At 44.1% G+C, this 24,328-nt stretch overlaps 1 protein-coding gene across 3 annotated transcripts in view; it reads left to right on the top strand.

Annotated features, from left to right (window-relative positions):
* TRIO (trio Rho guanine nucleotide exchange factor) overlaps positions 1–24,328 on the top strand; it is a 339,772-nt gene that overhangs the window by 199,158 nt on the left and 116,286 nt on the right. For all 3 annotated transcript variants that reach the window (XM_084850577.1, XM_084850576.1, XM_084850575.1), the window contains exons 21-27: positions 5,641–5,763; positions 7,879–8,073; positions 8,213–8,328; positions 11,097–11,163; positions 11,804–11,913; positions 15,350–15,419; positions 16,364–16,453. In XM_084850577.1, the coding sequence (XP_084706703.1) occupies positions 5,641–5,763; positions 7,879–8,073; positions 8,213–8,328; positions 11,097–11,163; positions 11,804–11,913; positions 15,350–15,419; positions 16,364–16,453 (771 nt within the window). The remainder of the gene's footprint in view (positions 1–5,640; positions 5,764–7,878; positions 8,074–8,212; positions 8,329–11,096; positions 11,164–11,803; positions 11,914–15,349; positions 15,420–16,363; positions 16,454–24,328) is intronic.

Below are 24,328 nucleotides of genomic sequence, written 5' to 3'. Positions count from 1 at the left end.
CTTCTCCATTGTGCTAACACTGAATTTATCTGTTTATGCGTGTGTATTTACACTCTAACCTTTATTCCTTTTGTGCCACAAGGAGTTTCAGTCAGCATGATGTTGCTTACAAGGTCATATTGCGTGAAGTGTTGAATTTGCTAATAAATTTCCAGGTATAAAAAAGTTGCTTTTAAACTACAGTTGGCTGAATAATAGTGGTCCACTAGGAGATACTTGAGAATCCATGCTGGGATCTAAAGGGCTAGGCACTTTTCAGCGCAGCTCCCTGCATCCTTTGAAAAGCCATTCTTGTGGGTTGGGGGACCCCCTAGCATCCTGTGCAGCACAAGGGACTGCAGCAGGGATGGAAAACCAGTGGACCCCCTTCACCTCCATGTGTCTGCAGAAGTACTCCAGGGGGATGCAACCTGGTGCCCTCCAGTTCCTACAGTTGGCCTACAGTTCCTCTAATGCTCAGCCAGCATGCGCAGTAGTCAGGGATTATAAGAGTTGTAGTCCAAAACATCTGGAGGCCACCAGGTTGCCTACCCCGCTCTAGACACACGGATGGGGCTTTTTGGCCACAGAGTGGCAAGGTATTTTTTTTTAATCCTGTTGTAATTGTAAAATGCTAGTCACTGAAGTACAGAAGACAAGCTTGAATAGTTTAACAGAAGGGGGGAAATAGATGTAAAGCTTCTTCAGAAACATAGTGCTTGGAAAAAGTTAAAAGTTTCAAATGAAGATGGCATTTTGCTTCCTCATTAAGTAAGAGCTGCAATTGTAATGCGAATTAATGAAGACAGTAGAAGTGGCAGAAAGTAAGGGTAAGTGAACCCAGTATGGGGACTGGGCTAGGCTGTTATTTCCTATACTGTATTGTGTTTGTGGTGATGAATCCTTGTTGCAAACAATGTATGTGTCAGGGAGGAGAGAGAGAGAGCAACAGCTGGGATTGTTTAGCTTGGGAAAAAAGGAGGGTAAGGGGAGACATGATAGAGGTGTCTCTATCAATGCACATTATGCATGGTGTGGAGAATGTGGATAGGGAGACTTTTTTCTCCCTCTCACATAATACTCGAACCCGGGGTCATCCCATGAAGCTGATTGGTGGGAAATTCAGGACAGATAAAAGGAAGGACTTCTTCACAGTTAAACTATGGAATTCACTACCACAAGATGTAGTGATGGCCATCAACTTGGATGGCTTTAAAAGGGGGTTGGACAAATTCCTGGCGGGGAAGGCTGTCAGTGGCTACTAAGCTTGAGGGATATGTGGTACCTCCAGTACCAGAGGCAGTATGCCTATGTACACCAGTTGCTGGGGAACATGGGCAGGGGGGTGCTGTTGCACTCATGCCCTGCTTGCGGGTTCCTGGTCGACAGCTGGTTGGCCACTGTGTGAACAGAATGCTGGACTAGATGGACCCTTGGTCTGATCCAGCAGGGCTCTTCTTAAGTTCTTATGCTGATAGGGGCAGGAGGCAGTGCTTGGCCATGGAGTGCCAGCCATCAGACACATGGTTTGAGCTTTGGGGCTAGGGGCTGCTCTGAAGCTGAAATCAGCTGAGGGCAGCTGTCTTCACCCTGATTGGCTGCGTTGACTGCAGCCAGTGAGACTTAAAGGAGAGGAGCAAAAGGCTGGCACTGGAGATGGAACAGGTAGGGGTGAGATCAAATGGCCTCTCACACCACACGTCTATGCCTGGAGAAGCCGGACTGCCCAGTTGCAAGAGGCAACAATGTGGCAGATACAACAAGAAGAGAAAAGGGGGGGAGGGAGCAAGAGGAGCAAGAAAGAATATGTATTGGGGTCAAGGGAGAGACAGCCTGCTGATTGTGTAGCCCAGGAGTGGGCAACTTGTGGCCCTCGAGATGTTTTGGCCTACCATTCCCATTAGCCCTATATATCCACTAGTGAGGTATGATGGGAGTTATAGCCCACACCTCTGGAGAGCTACAAGTTGTCCCATCCCTGGTGTAGCCGGATGGGGAGAGGGTTCTGTGTGTTGGAATTTACCAACCAGTGTGTTGGCTGCAGCTTTCTAGTAACTGCTGTTTTTTGTCGAAATGTGAAAGTCAGTGAGTTTTCTAGGTACCCTTTTCTGGTTATTAAGTTTGTATTAACACAAAGGTGTAATTAAAAGAGGAAAATACTCTGCCCTTGCAAGGTACACATACACTAATAATGTAGACTACTTTAAAAAGTGAGGTCTGCCTGGCACCAACAGTGACATCTCTTTGGTGTAAGGTTAAGACTTTCCTTACTCCCAGGCATTTGAAAGTATATGATAAAGCTTTTTAACAGGTCCTAGGATTTTTATTGTTGATTGTTTAAAATTAATGGTTTTATATTATGTTATCATATTGTACTTTTAGTGTTTAATTTTTGCAAACTAACCAGAGAGCTTTGGCTCTCTGTAATGTAATAATGTCATAAATGAAATAAAAACGGCTTGATAGCTTCCCCGCAAAGAACCCTAGAACTATAGTTTTGGAAGGGTCCCAGGGATTCTTTGGTAGACATCACTAGCTCCAGTACAGTTAGGAGAGTCTTTGATTGGAAACTGTTAAACTAGTTTGAAACTGGATCAAACGTGTGGTGTAAACACATAATATGCATGTGTATGTTGGGTTGTGTTAGTACAGCTGTAAGAACTCGTTCCAATTCGATAGAAGCAGGACATTTGCTTAAACATTAGAAGACTAAAATAACAAAACGCACAAATATGGAAGAAAAAGCATTTTGAAAAAGTGGTGGGAGGTAAAACTTTTTCCGGACATTAACAATTGGGGAATGGGAGTGTTTTCATCTTCTTTTAATTTTTTGTTGTTGTTTATTCGGTCAGTCGCTTCCGACTCTTCAGGACTTCATGGACCAGCCCACGCCAGAGCTTCCTCTCGGCTGTCGCCACCCCCAGCTCCCCCAAGGTCAAGTCCGTCACCTCCAGAATATCATCCATCCATCTTGCCCTTGGTCAGCCCCTCTTCCTTTTGGCCTCCACTTTCCCTAGCATCAGCATCTTCTCCAGGGTATCCTGTCTTCTCATGATGTGGCCAAAGTACTTCAGTTTTGCCTTTAATATCCTTCCCTCAAGTGAGCAGTCTGGCTTTATTTCCTGGAGTATGGACTGGTTTGATCTTCTTGCAGTCCAAGGCACTCTCAGAATTTTCCTCCAGCACCACAGTTCAAAAGCATCTATCTTCCTTCGCTCAGCCTTCCTTATGGTCCAGCTCTCACAGCCATAGGTTACTACGGGGAATACCATTGCTTTAACTATGCAGACCTTTGTTGTCAGTGTGATGTCTCTGCTCCTCACTATTTTATCAAGATTTGTCATTGCTCTCCTCCCAAGAAGTAAACGTCTTCTGATTTCCTGGCTGCAGTCAGCATCTGCAGTAATCTTTGCACCTAGAAAGACAAAGTCTGTCACTGCCTCCACATTTTCTTCCTCTATTTGCCAGTTATCAATCAAGCTAGTTGCCATAATCTCGGTTTTTTTGAGGTTTAACTGCAATCCAGCTTTTGCACTTTCTTCTTTTACCTTCATCATGAGGTTCCTCAGCTCCTCCTCGCTTTCAGCCATCAAAGTGGTATCATCTGCATATCGGAGATCGTTAATGTTTCTTCCAGCAATTTTAACTCCAGCCTTGGTTTCATCAAGCCCAGCACGTCGCATGATGTGTTCTGCATACAGGTTGAATAGGTAGGGTGAGAGTATACAACCCTGCCGTACTCCTTTCCCAATCTTAAACCAGTCCGTTGTTCCGTGGTCTGTTCTTACCGTTGCTACTTGGTCGTTATACAGATTCCTCAGGAGGCAGACAAGATGACTTGGTATCCCCATCCCACCAAGAACTTGCCACAATTTGTTATGATCCACACAGTCAAAGGCTTTAGAATAGTCAGTAAAACAGAAATAGATGTTTTTCTGAAACTCCCTGGCTTTCTCCATTATCCAGCGGATATTGGCAATTTGGTCACTAGTTCCTCTGCCTTTTCTAAACCCAGCTTGTACATCTGGCAATTCTCGTTCCATGAATTGCTGGAGTCTACCTTGCAAGATCTTGAGCATTACCTTACTGGCATGTGAAATAAGTGCCACTGTTTGATAGTTTGAACATTCTATGGTGCTTCCCTTTTTTGGTATGGGGATATAAGTTGATCTTTTCCAATCTGTTGGCCATTCTTGTGTTTTCCAAATTCGCTGGCATATGGCATGCATCAGCTTGACAGCATCATCTTGCAAGATTTTAAACAGTTCAGCTGGGATACCGTCATCTCCTGCTGCCTTGTTATTAGCAATGCTTCTTAAGGCCCATTCAACCTCACTCTTCAGGATGTCTGGCTCTAGCTCACTGACCACACCATCAAATCTATCCCCAATATTATTATCCTTCCTATACAGATCTTCTAAATATTCTTGCCACCTTTTCTTGATCTCTTCTGCTTCTGCTAGGTCCTTGCCATCTTTGTTTTTGATCATACCCATTTTTGCCTGGAATTTACCTCCAATGTTTCTAATTTTCTGGAAGAGGTCTCTTGTCCTTCCTATTCTATTATCTTCTTCCCCTTCTGTGCATTGCTTGTTTAAAAATAATTCCTTATCTCTTCTGGCTAACCTCTGGAATTTTGCGTTTAATTGGGCATATCTCCCCCTATCACTGTTGCCTTTTTCTTTCCTTCTTTCTTGGGCTGCTTCCAGTGTCTCAGCAGACAACCATCTTGCCTTCTTGGTTTTCTTTTTCTTTGGGACTTTTTTGTTGCTGCCTCCTGAACAATGTTGCAAACTTCTGTCCATAGTTCTTCCGGGACCATATCTACTAAATCTAGTCCCTTAAATCTATTATTCATCTCCACTGCATATTCATGAGGAATATTAGTGAGCTCATATCTAACTGATCTGTGGGTCTTCCCTATTCTCTTTAGTCTGATTCTAAATTGTGCAATATTTAGTCTGATTCTAAATTGTGCAATATTTCTTTTTTTAATGAGGGACAAATCTCAGCAGATCTGTGCATCTGTCTGATCTCCTAGATAATAAGCTATTCTTTATTGGCCTGCTGAGGCAGATTGGTCTAAAAGCTGCTGATCTCAGTGCAGTTCCACTGGTTCATTTCTGTAAAAGTACATGTTTGAACATTGCAGCTCTCAAAAAAAAGAAAAAAAAAGAATCTTTTTAGCCCTGTTTAGTCAGTAGATATCCTAGTGTATAATTTCTGGTACCTGGTATACCTTTTCAGTCACACTGTAAAAAGTCTTCTGATGCCTGGGGCCGTTCTATATAAATCTTCAGAACATTATATTCTGCCTTTCCCTTTACATCTAAGTATTTCTCCTCTAGAATTAGCTGTACATTGAGTGTGTTATAAATGTTAGTGTTGTCTCATCCCCCTTGAACTATGCAGTGTACTGGAAAATGATCATTAGAACAGTCCTAAGTGTGTTTACGGGGAAGCAGTCCCCACTGTGTTCAGTGAGATTCTCTCCTCAGTAAATTATCTAGGATTTTAAGTTAAAATGTTGATGCTTCAGTAATGTAGGTTGAAGTACAGGAACAAATGGGAGTTTCAAATAGGAATCTGTAGCTAATAAATCCTTAAGTTGTCTTTACTGAAAGATGCTGCATAACTCTTCTTTATGAATTGCCTTCTTAGGCTCTTGAGTGGATCCATGACAATGGAGAATTTTATTTATCCACACACACTTCCACTGGCTCCAGTATCCAGCATACTCAAGAGCTGTTGAAAGAGCATGAGGAATTCCAGATTACTGCAAAGGTAATTGGAATGGGTGCTTAGGCTCCCTGCTCTTAGTTTTCTCTGTGTTGTATGTTTTTTCAGATTGTTAAAAGTGCACCACATTTCCAATTTTAAAGGAAAAAGAAAATCTGGGTGTTTATGGGGTTGGCTCAGATGCAGGGCAACTGGGTGTAATCCTTCTCCCACCCCATATCTAGGCTCTACTCATTTGGGAAGTCTCTCACCTGGTTTGCGAGTAACGCTAACACATGATTTATTTCGGGCTTGTTGCCCTACCCGCGGTTTGTCAGGCAGACAGTCGAACAAACTGTGGTTTGTTTCCTCAATCCTTGGGTCGTTTGTTTCCCTCCCTGTATCCCAAATACCTTTGCAGGGCTGTAGTACTGACATGTGGAGCAGCTCGGGTTTTTAACCACTTTTGCCTGCTGCCTCTGCAGCCTGGCAAACAGCCATGAACAACCCACGGTTCTGAGTTCATATGTAAGGACAACCCATGGTTTGGACAACCCAAAGTTCACAACCCAACAACAAAATGTGTGTTCTCTTTCTGGGTGTTGTTCGTGGTTTACAAACCATGGTTTGTTAGCACAGCTGGGTTTGCACAACATGGCAACCCAGAATTCAACAACCCATACCATGCGTTAGCTTTATGTGTGAACTCTGCCATTGCATGGGATCCTACTGCTGTACTTTGCATGAGCAAAGCAGGCACTTGTGCCAGTTTCTTGTTAAAGGGACAGACAAGGGGGCAGCAATACTGGTTGTTGACTACTGCATATGTGGCCTGAAAATGTGGTTAACTACATATGCAGTAGTCAACTCAGCATTTCTGAACTAAGCTGCATCCTGAATATGTAAGAGGAAGCAAAAATTTCACAAGCAGTGCATGCAGTCCAGACTTTTTATGCATATGGAGTCCATTCTGTCATGGGTAAGTTAAATGTGGTATCCAAAAATGGATACATGTTTGGATGAAAAGCCATGCCATCATGAAAAGAATGAGAGAAAATATTTGTCAGTTTGATGGTGGCATTGAGACAACTTGGGCAAGGTATTTATCAGTTATGTGTTTTGGGAAATCCAAAGTCCAAGGGAAAAACTGTGCTTGAGAAGAAAATAAATTTTGCCAGTTCTGATACTGGACACACCTATTTATGCTGTTTAGCGATACCCCTTATTGTTTGGTAAACAAGTGTGTGCGTGGGGGGGTACATCTTCTTTGGTGCAAGTTGAGTTTGGGTCACATGTGAGAATCAGTCACTTATTTTCTCTGTTCCATCGCTCCAATGTATGGGATTGCATGGCGAAACCTTCGCGTGAACAGAGTTGCACGCATGCACACTTCACATGGCCAGGTGCTTTTTTTTTTATGACTGTAGCGGCTGGGATAGAGTTGTAATTTAATCTGTTGTATAGAATCACGCTACCTCTAGTACTGCATTGTTTATATTTAAAAGAAAAAAGGTTTATATTTAAAATGAAAAAAGAGAAGCAAAAAGCAAGTACCTGTTATTTTGTATTCTTTTTCTTATTTTAATTCTTGATGGTTAGACCGTGTAGGATGGGGGTAAAAGAGGTAAGCGATCCATGAAGCATTGGCTTGTGATTAGAAGGAGGGCAGGCACTGATTGAGAATTATGCAGAAGTAATGCAGCTGTAGAGGGATTTAGAGATGTTGGCCATGAGGAGCCCTTCCCATTCACTGCTGCAAAACCACAGATTGATGGAATGATTATATTATCAGGCTTTCCCCTGTCATCATGAGGACTGGAAATTTCATCTGACCGTTCTTTACCTTGAGCTGTTTATCAACAATCCGTGATAGTGTACATTGAATTATGAGGATGGTGAAGCAGATTTCCTAGATAACTGTTGCTCTTCAGATCCTTGCCATACATACTACCCAGAGCTGGAAATAGAGTATTTCTGAATCCCCTTTCTCTCCCTGAAGTTGGTGTTAGAAAACCAAATAACACTCCTGATTTTTGTGTTCTAACAACACAAAGCTGTTAGCATGCAAAGAGAAGCACCCTCTTCTACCTCCTCAAGGGCTTGAAAGGACCTTTGTTAACTAGAGGTATGGAGGGGCTGCTGTTCTTCTTGCTACCTTCCTATCTTTTGTGTTTCCCACAGCAAACCAAAGAGAGGGTGAAGCTGTTGATACAGCTAGCGGATGGCTTTTGTGAAAAGGGGCATGCCCATGCAGCGGAGATTAAAAAATGTGTCACAGCAGTGGACAAGAGATACAGGGACTTCTCTCTGCGTATGGAAAAATATAGGACCTCTCTAGAGAAAGCCCTGGGGATCTCTTCGGATTCCAATAAATCGGTGAGTGCTGCTTTTTCTGCTAGTGGAAAAGTGGGCGAGCTTAATGTGGCTGCTTAAACTTTTTACTAGACAGCTGTCCTTGTCTCCCTGTCGCCGCTAATTCGGTTGTTTTCTCCCCCCCCCCTCCATCTTAATTCAGAGCAAAAGCCTGCAGCTGGATATAATCCCAGCCAGTGTTCCTGGGTCAGAGGTGAAACTGCGAGATGCTGCTCACGAGCTTAATGAAGAAAAGAGGAAGTCTGCCCGCAGGAAAGAGTAATGCATTCCCCTCTCCCCTGCCCCCAGGAATCTTTGTGCATCATTTGGCTTCATGTGTGGGATATTTTTTTCATTTATGTTTTTCAGCTTCTCAGTAATGGCCATATGTGTTTAAAAAAAAACAAAAAAACAAGAAGCTAGCTTTTTTATTAAGTTAAATGTTGGAAAACATTTTATTCAGATGTAGACCTATATAAATGGTAAATTTTATTACTGTTTTTGCACAAGTTCCTTATATAGCACCCCCCCCCGAGCTACAGTCAACCATGACGCACAGTAGAAAAAGGACAGAAATCCAGGGGTGCAAAAGCACAGTATTTTTTAAAAAATAATCTGGCATGTAACAACAGATAAACTACAAATCCTAAAACTGTCCTATTCTTAACAAATCTCTTCCTGCTTTTTGAGTTTTCGTATTTTCCTTATTTTCTTTAGATGTGCTTTGTAAGGTTTTGATCCCTCACTGCCATAGTATATATACAATTCGTATTGCACTGAAAAATCCTAATAAATGTCTAGTTGTCTCCCTCACCCCAAATCTGAGATGTATACATTCTGAACTTGCATGCCTTTCCTCAGGGAAATTATATATTTTGACTATTGGGGGACATTGCTTTTTTACTGGCGATTCTCAGGCAAGCCATCTCTCCTCAGCCCTTGTAAAATTGGCTTATCTACTGGCTGTCAAAAAGAAGACAAACTATTTTTCTCTTCCTAAGGATCACCAACAAACTGGAGAAGAAGAAATGCACTCTTTCTTTTTTTAATGAGAAATACTTTTTTTTCTTCATGCATTGGATTTTTATCAGTTCACCATATAAAGCAATGATAAAATGGGATAGGAGAGAAAGTATTAATATTTAATAAATATTAGCTTTATTAAAAGGTAGAAGCTAAAATTAACTCATTCACCTGGTTTGCACATCATGCTAAGACACAGTGGGTTGTTAGCATGGGTGGCTGCAGGGTGGCTTAGTGTGACATCCAAACTTGGAACGGTTTTCCGTCATGCATTGTTTTTTGCAAACAAGCCACCCTGAGAACCTGTGGCTTGAAGTAGGATTGTTTAGGACAGGTTGTTCTCAGGGTGGCTTGTAGTAATGTCCGAACCCGGCAGGGCAATTTTATTGTGGGTTGTCGGGGACGGTTATAGAACAGCAAAAGAGCAAGAGCAGTGAAAACCCCTACCATTCCTTGTGATTTCGCAGCAAAATCCCCGGCTGCTCCTTGCGATCTCGCTAGTACTGCCGCCATTCTCCCTCATCCCTTTTCAGAGCCCTCCGCCTCAGGATGGATTAAAAAAAAATCATAGAAGTCTTGAAGAAAGGACACTGGAGAGTGTCTCGAACATGTTCGTAATTTGGGGGGGGGCTGTGCAAATGTGCAGGAGTGAATGTCTGCTGCTAGGAATTTTGCATAATTTTGCATAATTTTCTCCTCAGTGTTACTGCTCCGCCTCAAAATTTGTGTAATTACCCCTCTGTTTTACTGCTCTGGCATGAAATTTGCATACTTTTAGCAATCTGCTTCACTTGTCTGCCTTGAAATTTGCATATCTTTACCCACTCAGACCCTGTTTTGCCTTGAAATTTGCATAGATGTAGTGACCCCTCTCACTGCTCTGTAATCCTCACGTACATCTGACAGCTAGCAACAGAGACCAGTGGAGACAAAAATTTACAAATGCGTTTCCATGTTCATAAGAGCTCCAAAAATTATTTTGTGATCTGATGCCAGGGTTGGGGGGAGTTTTCATCATGACCCAGCAACCCCAGCAGACCAGCTGCAGAAAGCTTGTTGACATGGGGAATGAGGAAATGAGGATTTCTGCTGCAAAGGCCCCTGGGATACATTTTGGCAGTGGCCTGGAGGACTGAGAGGGACTAAGGGAGAAAGCCATGGCAAGCCGCTGAGTGAGCAACTGTCTGTCAGGAGTAATGGACAAGCCACCCAGCTACCATGGTTATTCTCAGGGTGGCTTAGTGTGACGTGCGAACCCACCCATTCTGTTATTGATCTAATACACTGCTTTCCCCATGCTCTCTAGACTTCTTGATGTTATAATTACTTTGACTTTTCACTTCCCTTGACACCATGGATGGTATTGAGCACTATTTTTTAGTGGGAAGCTGGAATATAAAATTAATTAAATAAAAAGATACTGGACAATCCCAAGAATATTCAACTTCAGTCAAGTAGTAATTTTGTGTTTAAACTCCTTGCCATATATTTGTTTGTTTGTTTATTTATTAGATTTATTAGCCACCCATCTGGCCGGCTGCCCAGCCACTCTAGGCAGCGTACAGTACTACTAACACATTTGCATAATCAACTGAACAAAACAACATAATAAAACAACACTGCTCTAAAAAACCCTAACCCACCCCAAATGCCCTCCTGAACAGCCAGGTTTTTAAAACCTGGCGGAAGCTCATCAAAGAGGGGTCATGGCGGAGATCACTAGGGAGGGAATTCCACAAAGTGGGGGCCACCACAGAAAAGGCCCTCTCCCTAGTCCTCACCAGCCTAGCTGTCCTGGCTGATGGGACAGACAGAAGGCCTACCAAGGCCGATCTCGTTATGCGGCATCCCTGGTGTTGTTGGAGGCGCTCCTTAAGATAGACTGGGCCGGAACTATAGATATGGTTCCTATTAGATACTCAGCAGTATTTTCACTGCAAGAGAGGCGAGCATATTCTGATGAGGGAGAATGATGTGCGATAACTCTAGCAGGCTAATTTTGTTACTCTTCTGTTGTTTCAAAGGTTCATTATGGCTGAGCTTATTCAGACAGAAAAGGCTTATGTAAGAGACCTCCGGGAGTGTATGGATGTAAGTGTTTGTCCCAGAACTTAATGATGTGGGATGGGTTTCCTGTAGATTTTTTTCACTATTAAATTGTATATTTTATCATTGGAGGGCCAAATTGTGCTGTGTTGTATCTTAAGCGAGCCTGTTAGTCAACAGAATTGTATTGGGCAACTGCCAGTGCTGACTTGATTAGCATCTTGTTTTGCTCTTTTAAATTCCTATGTTGACTAGACGTGGCCACGGTGTATTTATTCATTTTGAAGCACTGTGAACTGACTGCTGCTTTTGTTTAGGCTTTTGTGTTTCGTCCAAGAGGTGATCCCTATTAATGCTTCTATTATGTGTATTGCACATTCGAGAGCTGGCTCATTCCTTTTGAACCGAAATTCCTGGCCATTGTTACAACTAGAGAAAAGTCATGCTCTGTTGTAGCAATTGCAGTCTCTGGATGTTGGATTGTGACTTTGTGTGCCACCATGTTGCATCTATGATCAGGATTTAGTTTTTATAAAACCCTAAGAAGCTTCATAAATTTATTTTTAAAAATCCCAAAGTGGCCATTACACCACAAATATTGGTATGTTCTGGTTTAGAGTAGGTCTTGGGTAGCTACTGTTTAGGAAGTTTGAAGTTCACCTTTTTGTCTTGCCTTTTTGACCAGACGTATCTGTGGGAAATGACAAGTGGTGTTGAGGAGATCCCACCTGGTATTGTCAACAAGGAGCATATCATCTTTGGAAACATGCAGGAGATCTACGAGTTCCATAATAAGTGAGTGGCACCATCTCCCATGTCTGAGGCCAGTAAAGGTTGATTTAATGCTTTTTGACATCTGGAAAGGAATGCATCCCTTTATTTTGCTTTTGTATAAATGTATGTAGAGTACGTGGCTACAGTGGGTGAGGCTTCAAGTTTCTCTGATGGTATCTTAAAATGCCCACTTTCTATTAAGCAGCTTTTAAAAATGGACTTGGATTTATTCCGGCCTAGACAGTTTATATAAGCGTAAAATGCCAGGCTGTTCAGCTTCGTAGAGAATGGGATGCTTTGGTTTTATTGCAGGTTTGTATAGTACACAAATAGATATATGACACCTCGCTCTTCATCTGTGAGATGATAGCTGCCGGGAGCAGGCGGGGGAGGCAGTAATTTCTAATGGTGAATTTGCTAGGTAGCATGTGAATACAATGGGTTGTATCCAATCTAGCTGAAAGTGCTTCCACTTGCACAAGGCAGGGCATCCACTTTTGCTACTTCCTCCTACCTAGTGCAGTCATCTGTGCCTCCTGAAAAGTTGCACCTTCAGGGTTGGGGCATCCTCTGGAACAGCATAGGATATATAGAGAGGGCTGCAGAAGGTAGCAGGGATTGGCAAAAAGTGGGTTGACTTACTTAAGGTGAAGCACCTTAAGTAATTCAAAGCATTTTCCATGAACACAAAGCAGCCATTGGATACAACCCAGTATTAAACCACTTAGTGCAGGAGTGGGGAACCTCAGGCTTGGGATCTAAATCTGGCCCTCCTGGAGCCCCAATCCATCCCTCTGGGGTTCCCCAGATGGCCACAACCTCTTCCTTCACCCCCTTTATTCAACCATCAGTTCTAAAAGGTTGGAATGACTCTCTTAAGGCTCAGTTACTGGGAGTAAGAGCTTTCAGCTAAAATATGCTGGTATTTTGGGCTCCACTCCCTGCTGCCCTGCCCACCACTGGAATGTGGACCCCAAGAATTTCTCCGAAATTAGATTTGGCCCTCGGACTGAAACAGGTTCCCCACCCCTGACTTAGTGGGCTGTTCACACAACACAACAGTCCACCATGCGTTATTTAACCCACAGTGACTGTGGTGTGTGCGGGTTGTGTGTGGCTGCCATTCTGAACATGAAACCCTGCTCGGGGGTTGTTGGGTCGTGCAAACCCTCTCATAACTCACTCTCGCTGGGTTCTCATGATTCAACAATCCCCGAGCAGGGGCTACATGTTCAATTTGCCCCCTGCAGGTGCCGTGGCTCATTAAATAACCCACGACGAGCCCCGGGGTGGGTCATCCGAACCCAGTCACACATTCTGAGTTCAGCATTTACGTAAAACTTCTTATTCAACAGATGTACAGAACAATGGGTATAGGGGCAAAATCCTGCACCACACGCCAATGAAATAGTATCTAGGCCTCCTGGAGCAAGGCCCCCACATTACTTGCTGAGAGGGGTATGGAAGTGCTAGGGCGTTTGACTTGACAAAGCTGTTTTACCTTTCTCTTTATTAATATTCATAAAATCTAAAATTTGCCTTAATGTGCAGCTGCCGCACACTCCACCATGTCTTGCAATGTGTTTCAACAAGGCCTCGTAAGGAAAGTTGATGTTATGTTGCAGGAGTCCTGTTTAATATATGGCTTTACCTGTGTGGTAGAGGTGGGAGATAAGGATCACACTTGTCCCTGGTCTCAGAGTGGGTTTGAAATGGGGAGATTCAGGCATAGGGCTTGATGCACACAGGCCCCGCTCCACCCCTTCCCATTTTTAAGTGGCAGCAATCAGATCTTCACATCTTCAGTTCTGTGTGTAGGCCACTACTCCATGTGGACATCAGGCATGCATGGGGTTGAATGTGGGCACAATCCTGATTCCCTACTTCATACAGGCTCTACAGAGGATTATGGCCAAATCAGTTCTGAATTTGATGAGGAGAGTGTTGTTTTTCTAATATTCACTGTTGTGCTCAAAATGGATCTGGACATGAGATAAAATGAGTCAGATTTCTTCAATGCACGTGGCTAGTTCTACCTTCCTTGGAATTTGCTGGACGTTCGTTGTAGAGGAGAGGTGAGTTTTATGAGGCTTGGCTGCTCCGAAGTGATCACCTTCTTCCTCTATTGTCTTTTGACTGTGTAATCCAGCCAAAATGAAGTACATTTAAGTTGCACTGAAATCAGTGAGGGGAGCACTAAGCGCACTTTTAATTTTCCTATTGCAGTCAGTGGAATTTAAATACTACAGCAGGTCAAACTACATGTTTGGCCTAATGCATAGCATGCAGCTGTGTCTCCATTTTTACCTTGATTACAGGCATGGGGGAATCCTTATGAGAAATGTGGGGAGTGGAGGCGTATCTCTTTACTCCCTAGTGTGATCAGGACAAAAATCTCCCACACACACACAAACACATGGCGAGAATGCTCAGGATAAGTTCTCACTGGTGCCAATGGGAACTTTTTTCTACACGTCAAAGCCCTGCCGGGGGGGTGGGATTTTGATTCCAATCTTGGTTGGGAGGGAAGAGATTGGTCTCCTTTCCCCACGTGCTGTATTCCCGGTATGGGTCACCCCCCTGCACCTGCACTGAAGTAAAAACAGCAACATACAACACATGTACAAATAAGAGCCATTTGGCGGGGGAAAGGAAGAAAGATAGATAGGTAGGTAGGTAGGTAGGTAGATAGATAGATGATAGATAGATAGATAGATAGATAGATAGATAGATAGATAGATAAATAGGCAGGTACTGTCAGGAGCGCCCTAGCAGCCTCTTTCAGTAGACTGCAATAGCCAACTCAAGACACAGACGAAAGGATTCTTTTCAAGGCTTTAATCCTTTTACAATTTAATGACTCTTTCAGATGCTAATCACCAGCGACTAAGCAAGGAATGGCAGAGTAGCCTATGCTCCGTGTAGGCAGTTGATCCCCGTTTGAAGGAGAGTCACTTGAAGACCCTGAACTTATGGGCTAGGGAGAGATCCTCCCTCTTTCCCTTGGGTCCACGGGAGGCGGCCGTTGCTTGCGCACCAAACGGGTGCTACACCTTCTTTCTGCGCCCTCCATCGCTCGTCGCTGTCTGCGTCGAGCGTCTAGCAAGCCCTGTTGCCGCACTTTCTCACTGCCAGGATCACTATCTATCTCAGGAATGCCGGCAGGAGGAATCTCTGCCAGCTGCTGTGCCTGTGAGGGATGAGCTGGCTTCTCTCCCACAGATTGCTGATCCTCCTCAGAATCAGAACTGCTCTGGGGTTCTGTTGGCTCAGTTTCCACCCTGACAGGTACAATGTGCAGTTTAGCCCTGAGACTGGACTGTACAGATAATTTGATATGGGTATAATTATATATAATTTTATGGCCACTGGACAAAATGCAGGCATCCTAATGAAAACCTGGCAAGGTGTCAGTATGTGCATGTTAATGATTTTCTTAATTCTTGTTGTTTTACAGTATATTCCTGAAAGAACTAGAGAAATATGAGCAGCTACCTGAAGATGTTGGCCACTGTTTTGTTACTTGGGTAAGAGAGCTTATTTGTCTGTCAGATTATCAATTTTAAATGCTTTGTGCGGTTGTGGCCAGGCCACACTCCTCTGAAAAATAAGATAGAACTGTGTTCAGAGAAATGATTTCTGTTTTTAAGAGGCTCATCCGCTTAGGAAAGAGCCCACTCTAAATGGTGAGGTACAGAAAATCATTAACGTTTTGCAGAATATGAATATGGAAGTCCTAGGCAGTATTTCAAATCCTAGCACTCAAGTAGAGCTAGCGGAGCTCCACTGAAGCTTTCCGTTGTGCAAGTGGTTGCCCATTAAGCTTGCGCAACCAGTTGGGCAGGTTGTGAAACAGGTTGCACAAGAGTTACATGCAACTGGTTGCACAGTGGGTTGCACATATGTTAAGTGCAACAGGTTGCACAAGCATAATGCACAACCACTTGCCCAACCGTGCTTGCGCAAATTAGTTGGATTCTTCTCTTCCACATAGTTCAGAACCTAGTTTCCGCTAGCGTAACATTATTTGTGCTAATGGAATGACATGGTTGGATACTGCCCCCTGTGTTTCCATTCTATATCAAACTGAGGCACATCATGGGACTAAAATGCAGCCCTATGAGAATGAAGTTCAGGCACCTCATGACTGATCCTTGGAAGATATTGTTGCAGGATATGATCATGATTAACAGCTTTAACCAGGTCTTTTAAACAAGCACACATCTCCTATGGAAATCAGTGGCACATCTGTATGATTATATCTCAGGAATCCTAATTTAGGTTAACTCTACATTCCTGGTTATTGTTTTCCATTTCTTTCTTCCCTTTTTATTGCTTTTATCTTTAATCTTTGTGTGATTGTTTCCTTCTTCCAGCTGATTAGAACAAGAAAATGATCCTCAGCAAGATACAGTTTCAAGTGGTTGTAATGTTTTGTAAGAAGACACTTACATTTGTGTTTATTTTGCAGGCAGACAAGTTCCAAATGTATGTGACTTACTGCAAAAACAAGCCAGACTCCACCCAGTTGATCCTAGAGCATGCAGGTGCATATTTTGACGTAAGTATGAGGACCCTTGTTCTTGGTTAAATCTCTTGCCATCCTGTAAGCATGTGTGTGGGCATAGTACATGCATCTACGTTTGCGCATGGACTTACATACACAGAGGGAGTTCATAGTTAGTTGGGCTCTATCAACTTAGAGGCAGCACCATTGATTAAGTTGATACATCATCAGAAAGGGAGGCACCATTATATTTTAAACTAACAGTATCCACCAATCACAAAATGTCTACTGGAGGAGAGTAGGCTGTGCCTACTCTGTGTTAGACATTTTTTTTTAAATCAAAATTCCTCACCAAAAATATAATGATGTCCCCAGTAAGGTTTCTAGTGGGCTGTAGAATATACACAATACCAAGAGAAGGTTATTGCCCTAATTTTAAAAGCTAGTGTAAAGACTGCTAAGAACAACAACAGACAGATCTTGAAAGTCCTTGTTTAAATTGGGATCCACTCTTTTGTTACGTTTACATATTTAGGGTGCAATTCTATTTGGAGAGGCGGCCACCTCTGAACTCAGAAACGACCACCTATCCAATGCACGGTGGGAAGAGTGTGGGGGGATCCTATCCTCCATGCTCCAGCCGCCCTGCATTCGCAGCTAGATGGCCAATTTCAGCTGTCTAACAATGGGATGTTGGAGCACAGGGTGTGTGGGTAGGCCAGACGCACATAGGAAGTGTCGTACCAGCACTTACACACTCCCCACCCCTCCCTGCCCTCAGGACCATCCCCTTTTGCCCTGCTCCACACTGTTCTTACAAGCACGGGGACAATCTGCAGCACGTACAAGGTGGTGGGGGCAGGGAGGCGGTTCTCCAAGACCCAATCTCAGAACGCGGGTTCCGAGGCCGGTTCCTGGAAACCGACCAATCCTATGACCGCCTAGCCGCTGCCTAGCAGCCATAGGATTGTGCCCTTAGTTAGATTCCCTAAAGCTAGGAGACAAGCTAATAAGGGTAGGATAAACTATGAACATTGGAATTTGTTTTCAGTATAGAGAAATAGATACTATAGTCACAGTGGATCCATGGAGTTACAGATATTTTAAAGATTTGTTTAAGCATGAAAATACTGCATGTTTCCAAAGACGACACTATTTTTGTTTATTTTTTATTTATGCAAAAATGTATACCCTGCTTTTCCCCTTCAAAAAGCAGTTGCTCAAAGTAGCTTACAAAATATAAAAAATATATAAAAAATGACAAGAATCCATCATTAAAGCACAATAACCAAACTAAAAGTAGCATCAAGACAAACACATCCAGAGCCAAAACTAACAATTAGCAAATTAAATTGTTGTTGTTGTTCAGTCGTTCAGTCGTGTCCGACTCTTCGTGACCCCATGGACCATAGCACGCCAGGCCTTCCTGTCCTGCGCTCTCTCCCGGAGCGTGCTCAAGTTCATATTCATTGCATCCGTGATGCTATCTAGCCATCTCATCCTTTGCCGTCCCCTTCTCCTTTGGCCTTCAGTCTTTCCCAGCATCAGGGTCTTTTCCAGAGAGTTTTCTCTTCGCATTAGGTGGCCAAAATATTGGAGCTTCAGCTTCATTATCTGTCCTTCCAATGAGCACTCAGGGTTGATTTCCTTTAGGATTGACTGATTTGACCTCCTTGCAGTCCAGGGGACTCGTAAGAGTCTTCTCCAGCACCACAGTTCGAAAGCATCAATTCTTCCGCGCTCAGCCTTCCTTATAGTCCAGCTCTCACAGCCATACATTACTACTGGGAAAACCATAGCTTTGATTAGACGGACCTTTGTCGGCATGGTGATGTCTTTGCTTCTTACTATGCTGTCTAGGTTGGCCATAGCTTTCCTCCCAAGGAGCAAGCGTCTTTTAATTTCATGGCTACAGTCACCGTCTGTGGTGATCTTGGAGCCCAAGAAAGTAAAATCTGTCACTGCTTCCATTTCTTCCCCTTCTATATGCCAGGAAGTGATGGGGCCAGATGCCATGATCTTAGTTTTTTTAATGTTGAGTTTCAAACCAGCTTTTGCACTCTCCTCTTTCACCCTCAACAAGAGGCTCTTTAGATCCTCTTCGTTTTCTGCCATTAGGGTGGTATCGTCTGCATATCGGAGGTTGTTGATAATTCTCCCGGCAATCTTAATTCCGACCTCTGATTCATCCAACCCGGCATTTCTCATGATGTACTCTGCATATAAGTTAAATAAGCAGGGTGACAATATGCAGCCTTGTCGTACTCCTTTCCCAATTTTGAACCAATCGGTTGTTCCATGTCTGGTTCTTACTGTTGCTTCTTGACCCTCGTATAGGTTTCTCAGGAGACAGGTAAGGTGGTCTGGTACTCCCATCACTTTAAGAATTTGCCACAGTTTGTTGTGATCCACACAATCAAAGGCTTTAGCGTAGTCAATGAAGCAGAAATAGAGGTTTTTCTGGAATTCTCTTGCTTTCTCCATGATGCAGCGAATGTTGGCGATTTGATCTCTAGTTCCTCTGCCTCTTCGAAACCCTGCTTGTACTTCCGGGAGTTCTCGGTTCGCATACTGCTGAAGCCTAGCTTGTAGGATTTTGAGCATCACCTTGCTGGCATGTGAAATGAGCGCAATTGTGCGGTAGTTTGAACACTCTTTGGCGTTGCCCTTCTTTGGAATTGGAATGTAAACTGACCTTTTCCAGTCTTGTGGCCACTGTTGAGTGTTCCAGATTTGTTGGCATATTGAGTGCAGCACTTTAACAGCATCATCTTTTAGGATTTTAAATAGCTCAGCTGGAATACTGTCATCTCCTCTAGCTTTGTTGTTACTAATGCTTCCTAAGGCCGACTTGACTTCACTCTCTAGGATGTCCGGCTCAAGTTCAGTGACCGCACTATCATGGCTATCAGGGACATTCAGATCTTTCCTGTATAGTTCTTCTGTGTATTCTTGCCACCTCTTCTTAATCTCATCTGCTCCTGTGAGGTCCCTGCCTTCTTTGTCCTTTATCATGCCTGTCTTTGCACAAAAGGTTCCCTTGAGATCTCCAATTTTCTTGAAGAGATCTCTAGTCTTTCCCATTCTGTTGTTTTCCTCGATTTCTTTGCATTGTTCATTTAAGAAGGCCTTCTTGTCTCTCCTTGCTATTCTCTGGAACTCTGCATTCAGTTGGGTATATCTTCCCCTTTCTCCCTTGCTTTTCGCTTCCCTTCTTTCGTGAGCTACTTGTAAAGCCTCATCAGACAGCCACTTGGCTTTCTTGCATTTCTTTTTCTTTGGGATGGATTGAGTTGCTGCCTCCTGAACAATGTTACGGACCTCCGTCCATAGTTCCTCAGGCACTCTGTCTATCAGGTCTAATCCCTGAAATCTATTCCTCACCTCCACTGTATATTCATCAGGGATATGATTTAGGTCATACCTGAACGGTTTAGTGGTTTTCCCGACGTTCTAGGCTACAACAGAATCAAATCCTTGTTTTAAAGAGTCAGTGCATTAGTACATCTAGCTTGGTATTTACATTGACTGGCCATGGCTGTCCAGGTTTCTGACAGAAGAAGTCTTACCTGAACATGCCAGGGATTGAATATAGAATCGTTTGCATGCAAAATATGTGCTGTAGTACTGAGCATGATCCTATGCATGCTTACTCAAAAGTAAGCCCTATTGTGTTCAGTGGGACTTAGTTCTCAATAAGTGAATTTGTGATGAACTTTTCTTCTTTGATGGATTTTGAAAAGCATTAATTTGTCTTAAAGCTTTTAAAATAAAAAAGATTTTAAAATATATTTGCACCAAAGTAACCCAAAATCTGTGACTGTATAAATGTAAGCATATTAAGCACATTTCCATATTTTCTTCATTTACATAATTCTGCTTTTGGGAGTCATGGAGAAGGGACAGTTAACTATCCACAGCAGTGAAGCCCTGCCCTCAAGAAATCATACCGAGTCACTAGACATCATCCCAAGACTTTCAAGCCTATCTTCATAAGGGCTTGAAACTTGTTCTTGTTTTTAATGGAAGCTGAGAGTCGCAGGATGCTAGATTCTCTTTCTAATCCCATTTCTGATGGCTTTAAAGCACCAGCACAGAATGGCAAGGTATAAAGAGCCCTGATGATAAATAACATCAATGAATTGCCCCAAGCCTAAATTTGGACTGGGTGGATAAGATAACACAGAGACAAGAAAGAGGGAGAGACCAGGGTTTTAAAAAATTACACATGTGGGCAAATGCACTTACACGCACATCAGCGTTGTTTCAGTTGGGGCCTTAAGCCAAATGTTCCATGGAAGAGGTTGCATCAAATGCTACAGTTTAATCTAAGGTTAAATTCCCTAGAAAAATGAGTTATGATGGAGTTTCATATTATAGGGGACAAACCGTTAAAATAAAGGTCAACCAGATGGGATAAGATCAGGATGTCGGTTCGGGACTTAACTGGTACATGAGTTGTACACTAGTTGATCCTTTTTCATTAATACACACAGCAATGAGATTATACCTTTCATTGAACCATGTTTTTTAAAAAAAAATACTGGAAGTAGGCTTTCTAGGTACACTAAACTCGTCTTTAGGCATGGGTTTATACGATCATTATATATTACACATGCTGGATAGTCAGGCTGATGGATACCTAGTTACAGAGGTTTACTGGCCACTGCTCTTGGCATGGAGATACTCTGCATTGAATGAAAACCTGACATTCTGATGTCATGCTTGATGTCACAAACAGGGTAAGCTTCTTGGCAGAGTAAAAGACAGTTGAGAGTCAGACTGAGTCTGAACACTGTCAAGATGAATTCTTGTGACAGGTGATAAAAAGGTTTATTTGGGAGCTATACCTTGAATGGGATTTGTGGTGACCTTTCCTATCCCAGGTGACGTGCTTAAGTGAAAGAACAGGTCTGCTCTGGAGGCGCTAACTGCTGAAGGTTGTGAGAGAAAATGCATAGGAGTTTAAAATATTATATTCTGAATTGTACAGCAGTTAAGCTTACTCTAGCTGTCATAGCAAGCAGAGCTTACTATATAAAGCTCTTTATCTGGTGTGGCATGCAAAGAGGAGTTGAGAATAAACACACATCTTGCAGGATTTAGGGCATCTGCAACTCACCACTAAGCCACAAACTGCATCAGAGGACAAAGATGTGCTTTTCTTTACAAAGGTCCCAACACAGTTAATCCTTAGATAAGTTATAATGCCTAGTTATAGCAAGATTGGGCAACAATTCTCATAGGATGCAGGATCCTAGATTTTTTTGTTTTGTTTTTTTAATCCTTAGAAACTTCACTTGAACACATAATTTTTTGTTGGGTATTCTAATCTACAAAGTTCTTTGCAATCCGGTGAGAATAAGAAAGGGGTACTGCTGTGTAAACGTTCTGATCGGTAGCTCTGCATGCATTTCAGTGATTCTGTGAACTGTAACATGTGTAGGGCTGTTAATGTTGGACAGGGATGGCCAACTTGTGTATTATTAGGGGCTAATAAACAGTGGCCCAGTCCCAAAAGTTTATTTCGCCACACAACTTGGCAGCTCCTGCAACAGGTGGTCTGAGCATCATCATTCTCTCTCTCTCTCTCTCTCTTTCTCTCTCTCTCTCTCTCTCTCTCATAGCAGTTCACAGTGGTTGCCTCTATCTGATTTACAGGGATTCTCCCTCCCTCTGTCCCCTGCACCACAGCCTATGCTATTCATCAGGGTCCTCTGACCCTTGGCAAAGCCTTTTAGGGGGAAGGAGTTGGAGCGGAAGTCAGCTTCTGCCAGCCCATCATGTGCGTGTTTACCTGGATTTAAATCTATATATCAAACTCGGGTCGTCAATTTGGAAACAAAATGGGTCCACCCACAAATACGGTAGCAGTTCTGCATACTCTGGGAATGCCTTAGGCACACAGAATTCTATAAGTATGCACATTTAGGAACAAACAAACAAGTAACAGCCAATGAGGGCTGAGTGGACTCCAGGAAAGAGCATCTATTGGAAAAGAAAACCAAGAAGTGTGGGGAGTTAATTGGTTTGCTTGAGTCCCTAAGCGTATGATATCTGTCAGGGTGGAAACTGACCCAATAGAGCCCCAGAGCAGTTCTGATTCTGAGGAGGAACAGCAATTCATGGGAGAGAAGCTCGCTCATCTCTCACAAGCACAGCAGCTGGCAGAGATTCCTCCTGCCAGCATTCCTGGAAGAGATAGTGACCCTGGCAGCGAGAGAGCGCTGGAGGGGGGCTTGCTTGACGCTCAGCGCAGACGCAGGGAGTGACGACAGATGGAGGGTGTGGAAAGGAGGCGTAGCGCTCGTTTGGCGCGCAAACAACAGTCGCGTCCCGAGGACCCAAGGGAAAGAGGGAGGATCTCTCCCTAGCCCGTAGGTTCAGGGTCTTCCCGTGATTCTCCTTCAAACGGGGACCAACTGCCTTACCTGGAGCTTAGGCTACTCAGCTATCTTTCCCCAGTGCTGTTCCTTGCTTTGGCGCTAGCTACTAGTATTCTGAAAGAGTCATAAAGTAATAAAGGAATAAAGTCTCGGAAAGAATTCCTTGTTATCTGTGTCCTGAGTTGGCTATTGGTGGGGACTGCAAGAGGCAGCTAGGGTGCTCCTGACAGCTTGGTCCCCGTTCCTCTTTTTTTCTCTCTCTCTGTGCTCCTACTGCCTCTGGGGGCTGCCATGGACCCGGCGGTGCAAGCTGTCGCGCAAGAGAACCAGGCTCTTCGTGATCAAGTGGCTCAACTGACAACTGCCATACAGAGTCTGCAAGCTGCGGTTCAACCCCCACCACCTCCGATTCCCCCCTGCCGCAAGTGCCCGGTGGCTCTGCCAGAGAAGTTTTCTGGTGAGAAAGGACTTTTTCAGATTTTCTGGGGCCAATCGGAGCTGTGCATGCGCCTACGACCTGAGGATTTCCTGTCAGAACAGGTTCGTGTGGGCTTCATCATTAACCTACTTTCAGGCGTGGCAGCTAGATGGGCTTTGGGACTTCTTCTCGCTAATGACCCCCTGCTCGGGGACTATCAAGGTTTCATGACAGCAATGGCCAGTTTTTTCGGTGACCTCCTGCGCACGCAGACGACTTTTAGGGAGATTCGCCGCCTCAGGCAGGGCAAGGACTCAGTTTCCAGCTACGCGACAACTTTTCGCTTGCTGATGCAGGATTTACAGTGGAATGATGCTGCGCTGGTGGCTCAGTTTTTGGACGGTTTGAACAACGAGATCTTGGATGAGTTGGCACGCATGCCTAGCCTGCCTACTTTGGAGGACCTCATCCAGACCTGCCTCCAGATAGATAGTTGGCTGGAGGGGCACCGGCAGACCCGGCAGGGCGCCGGGGGGCGAGATTTCCCTCCTCCCATTCCCCCTGTTTCCTGCCCCCTCCCCCACCCCCCGCCCCTGCGGTGAGGGTGGAGGAGACCCCGATGCAGCTGGGAGCTACCCGAGCCCCGCTGCCACCGGAGGAACTAGAGCGGCGGCGTACGGAGCACCGATGCTTTCGGTGTGGAAAGCTGGGACATTTCACCAAACCTTGCCGCGCTAGACCCGCAGCCTCACTGCCTCCCCCTCCTCTCCTTCCTCCTCCTCAACCCCAGGCCTGAGTAGGCTGCCCCCCCAAGCCTGTTGGGGGTCTCCAGTGTGGGGGTTGGTTCCCCACCAGATGGGTGCCTTCTGCAACCCCCCCACCCTCCCATCTGCTATTGCATGTTCACCTCCGCTCCTCCCAGTGGGGTGAGGTGGAGGCCCTAGCTTTAGTGGACTCTGGGGCTACAACCAGTTTCATGGATGAAATGTTTGCTCTCTTCCACAAGATTCCTACCCTGCCTCTTCCTGCCCCCTTGGCAGTGGAGACCATCGATGGGCATCCTCTTTCTTCGGGCGTGGTGACTGGGATTACAGCTCTGCTCACTCTGCACGCCCAGTCCCACGT

This window comes from Heloderma suspectum, chromosome 4 (genome assembly GCF_057233095.1).
Source record: "Heloderma suspectum isolate Gila_16-S chromosome 4, 16-S_ref, whole genome shotgun sequence".
Lineage (NCBI taxonomy): Eukaryota > Metazoa > Chordata > Lepidosauria > Squamata > Helodermatidae > Heloderma > Heloderma suspectum.
The sequence above is the reverse complement of the archived record's forward strand: the minus strand, read 5'-3'. Positions and strand labels throughout refer to the sequence as shown.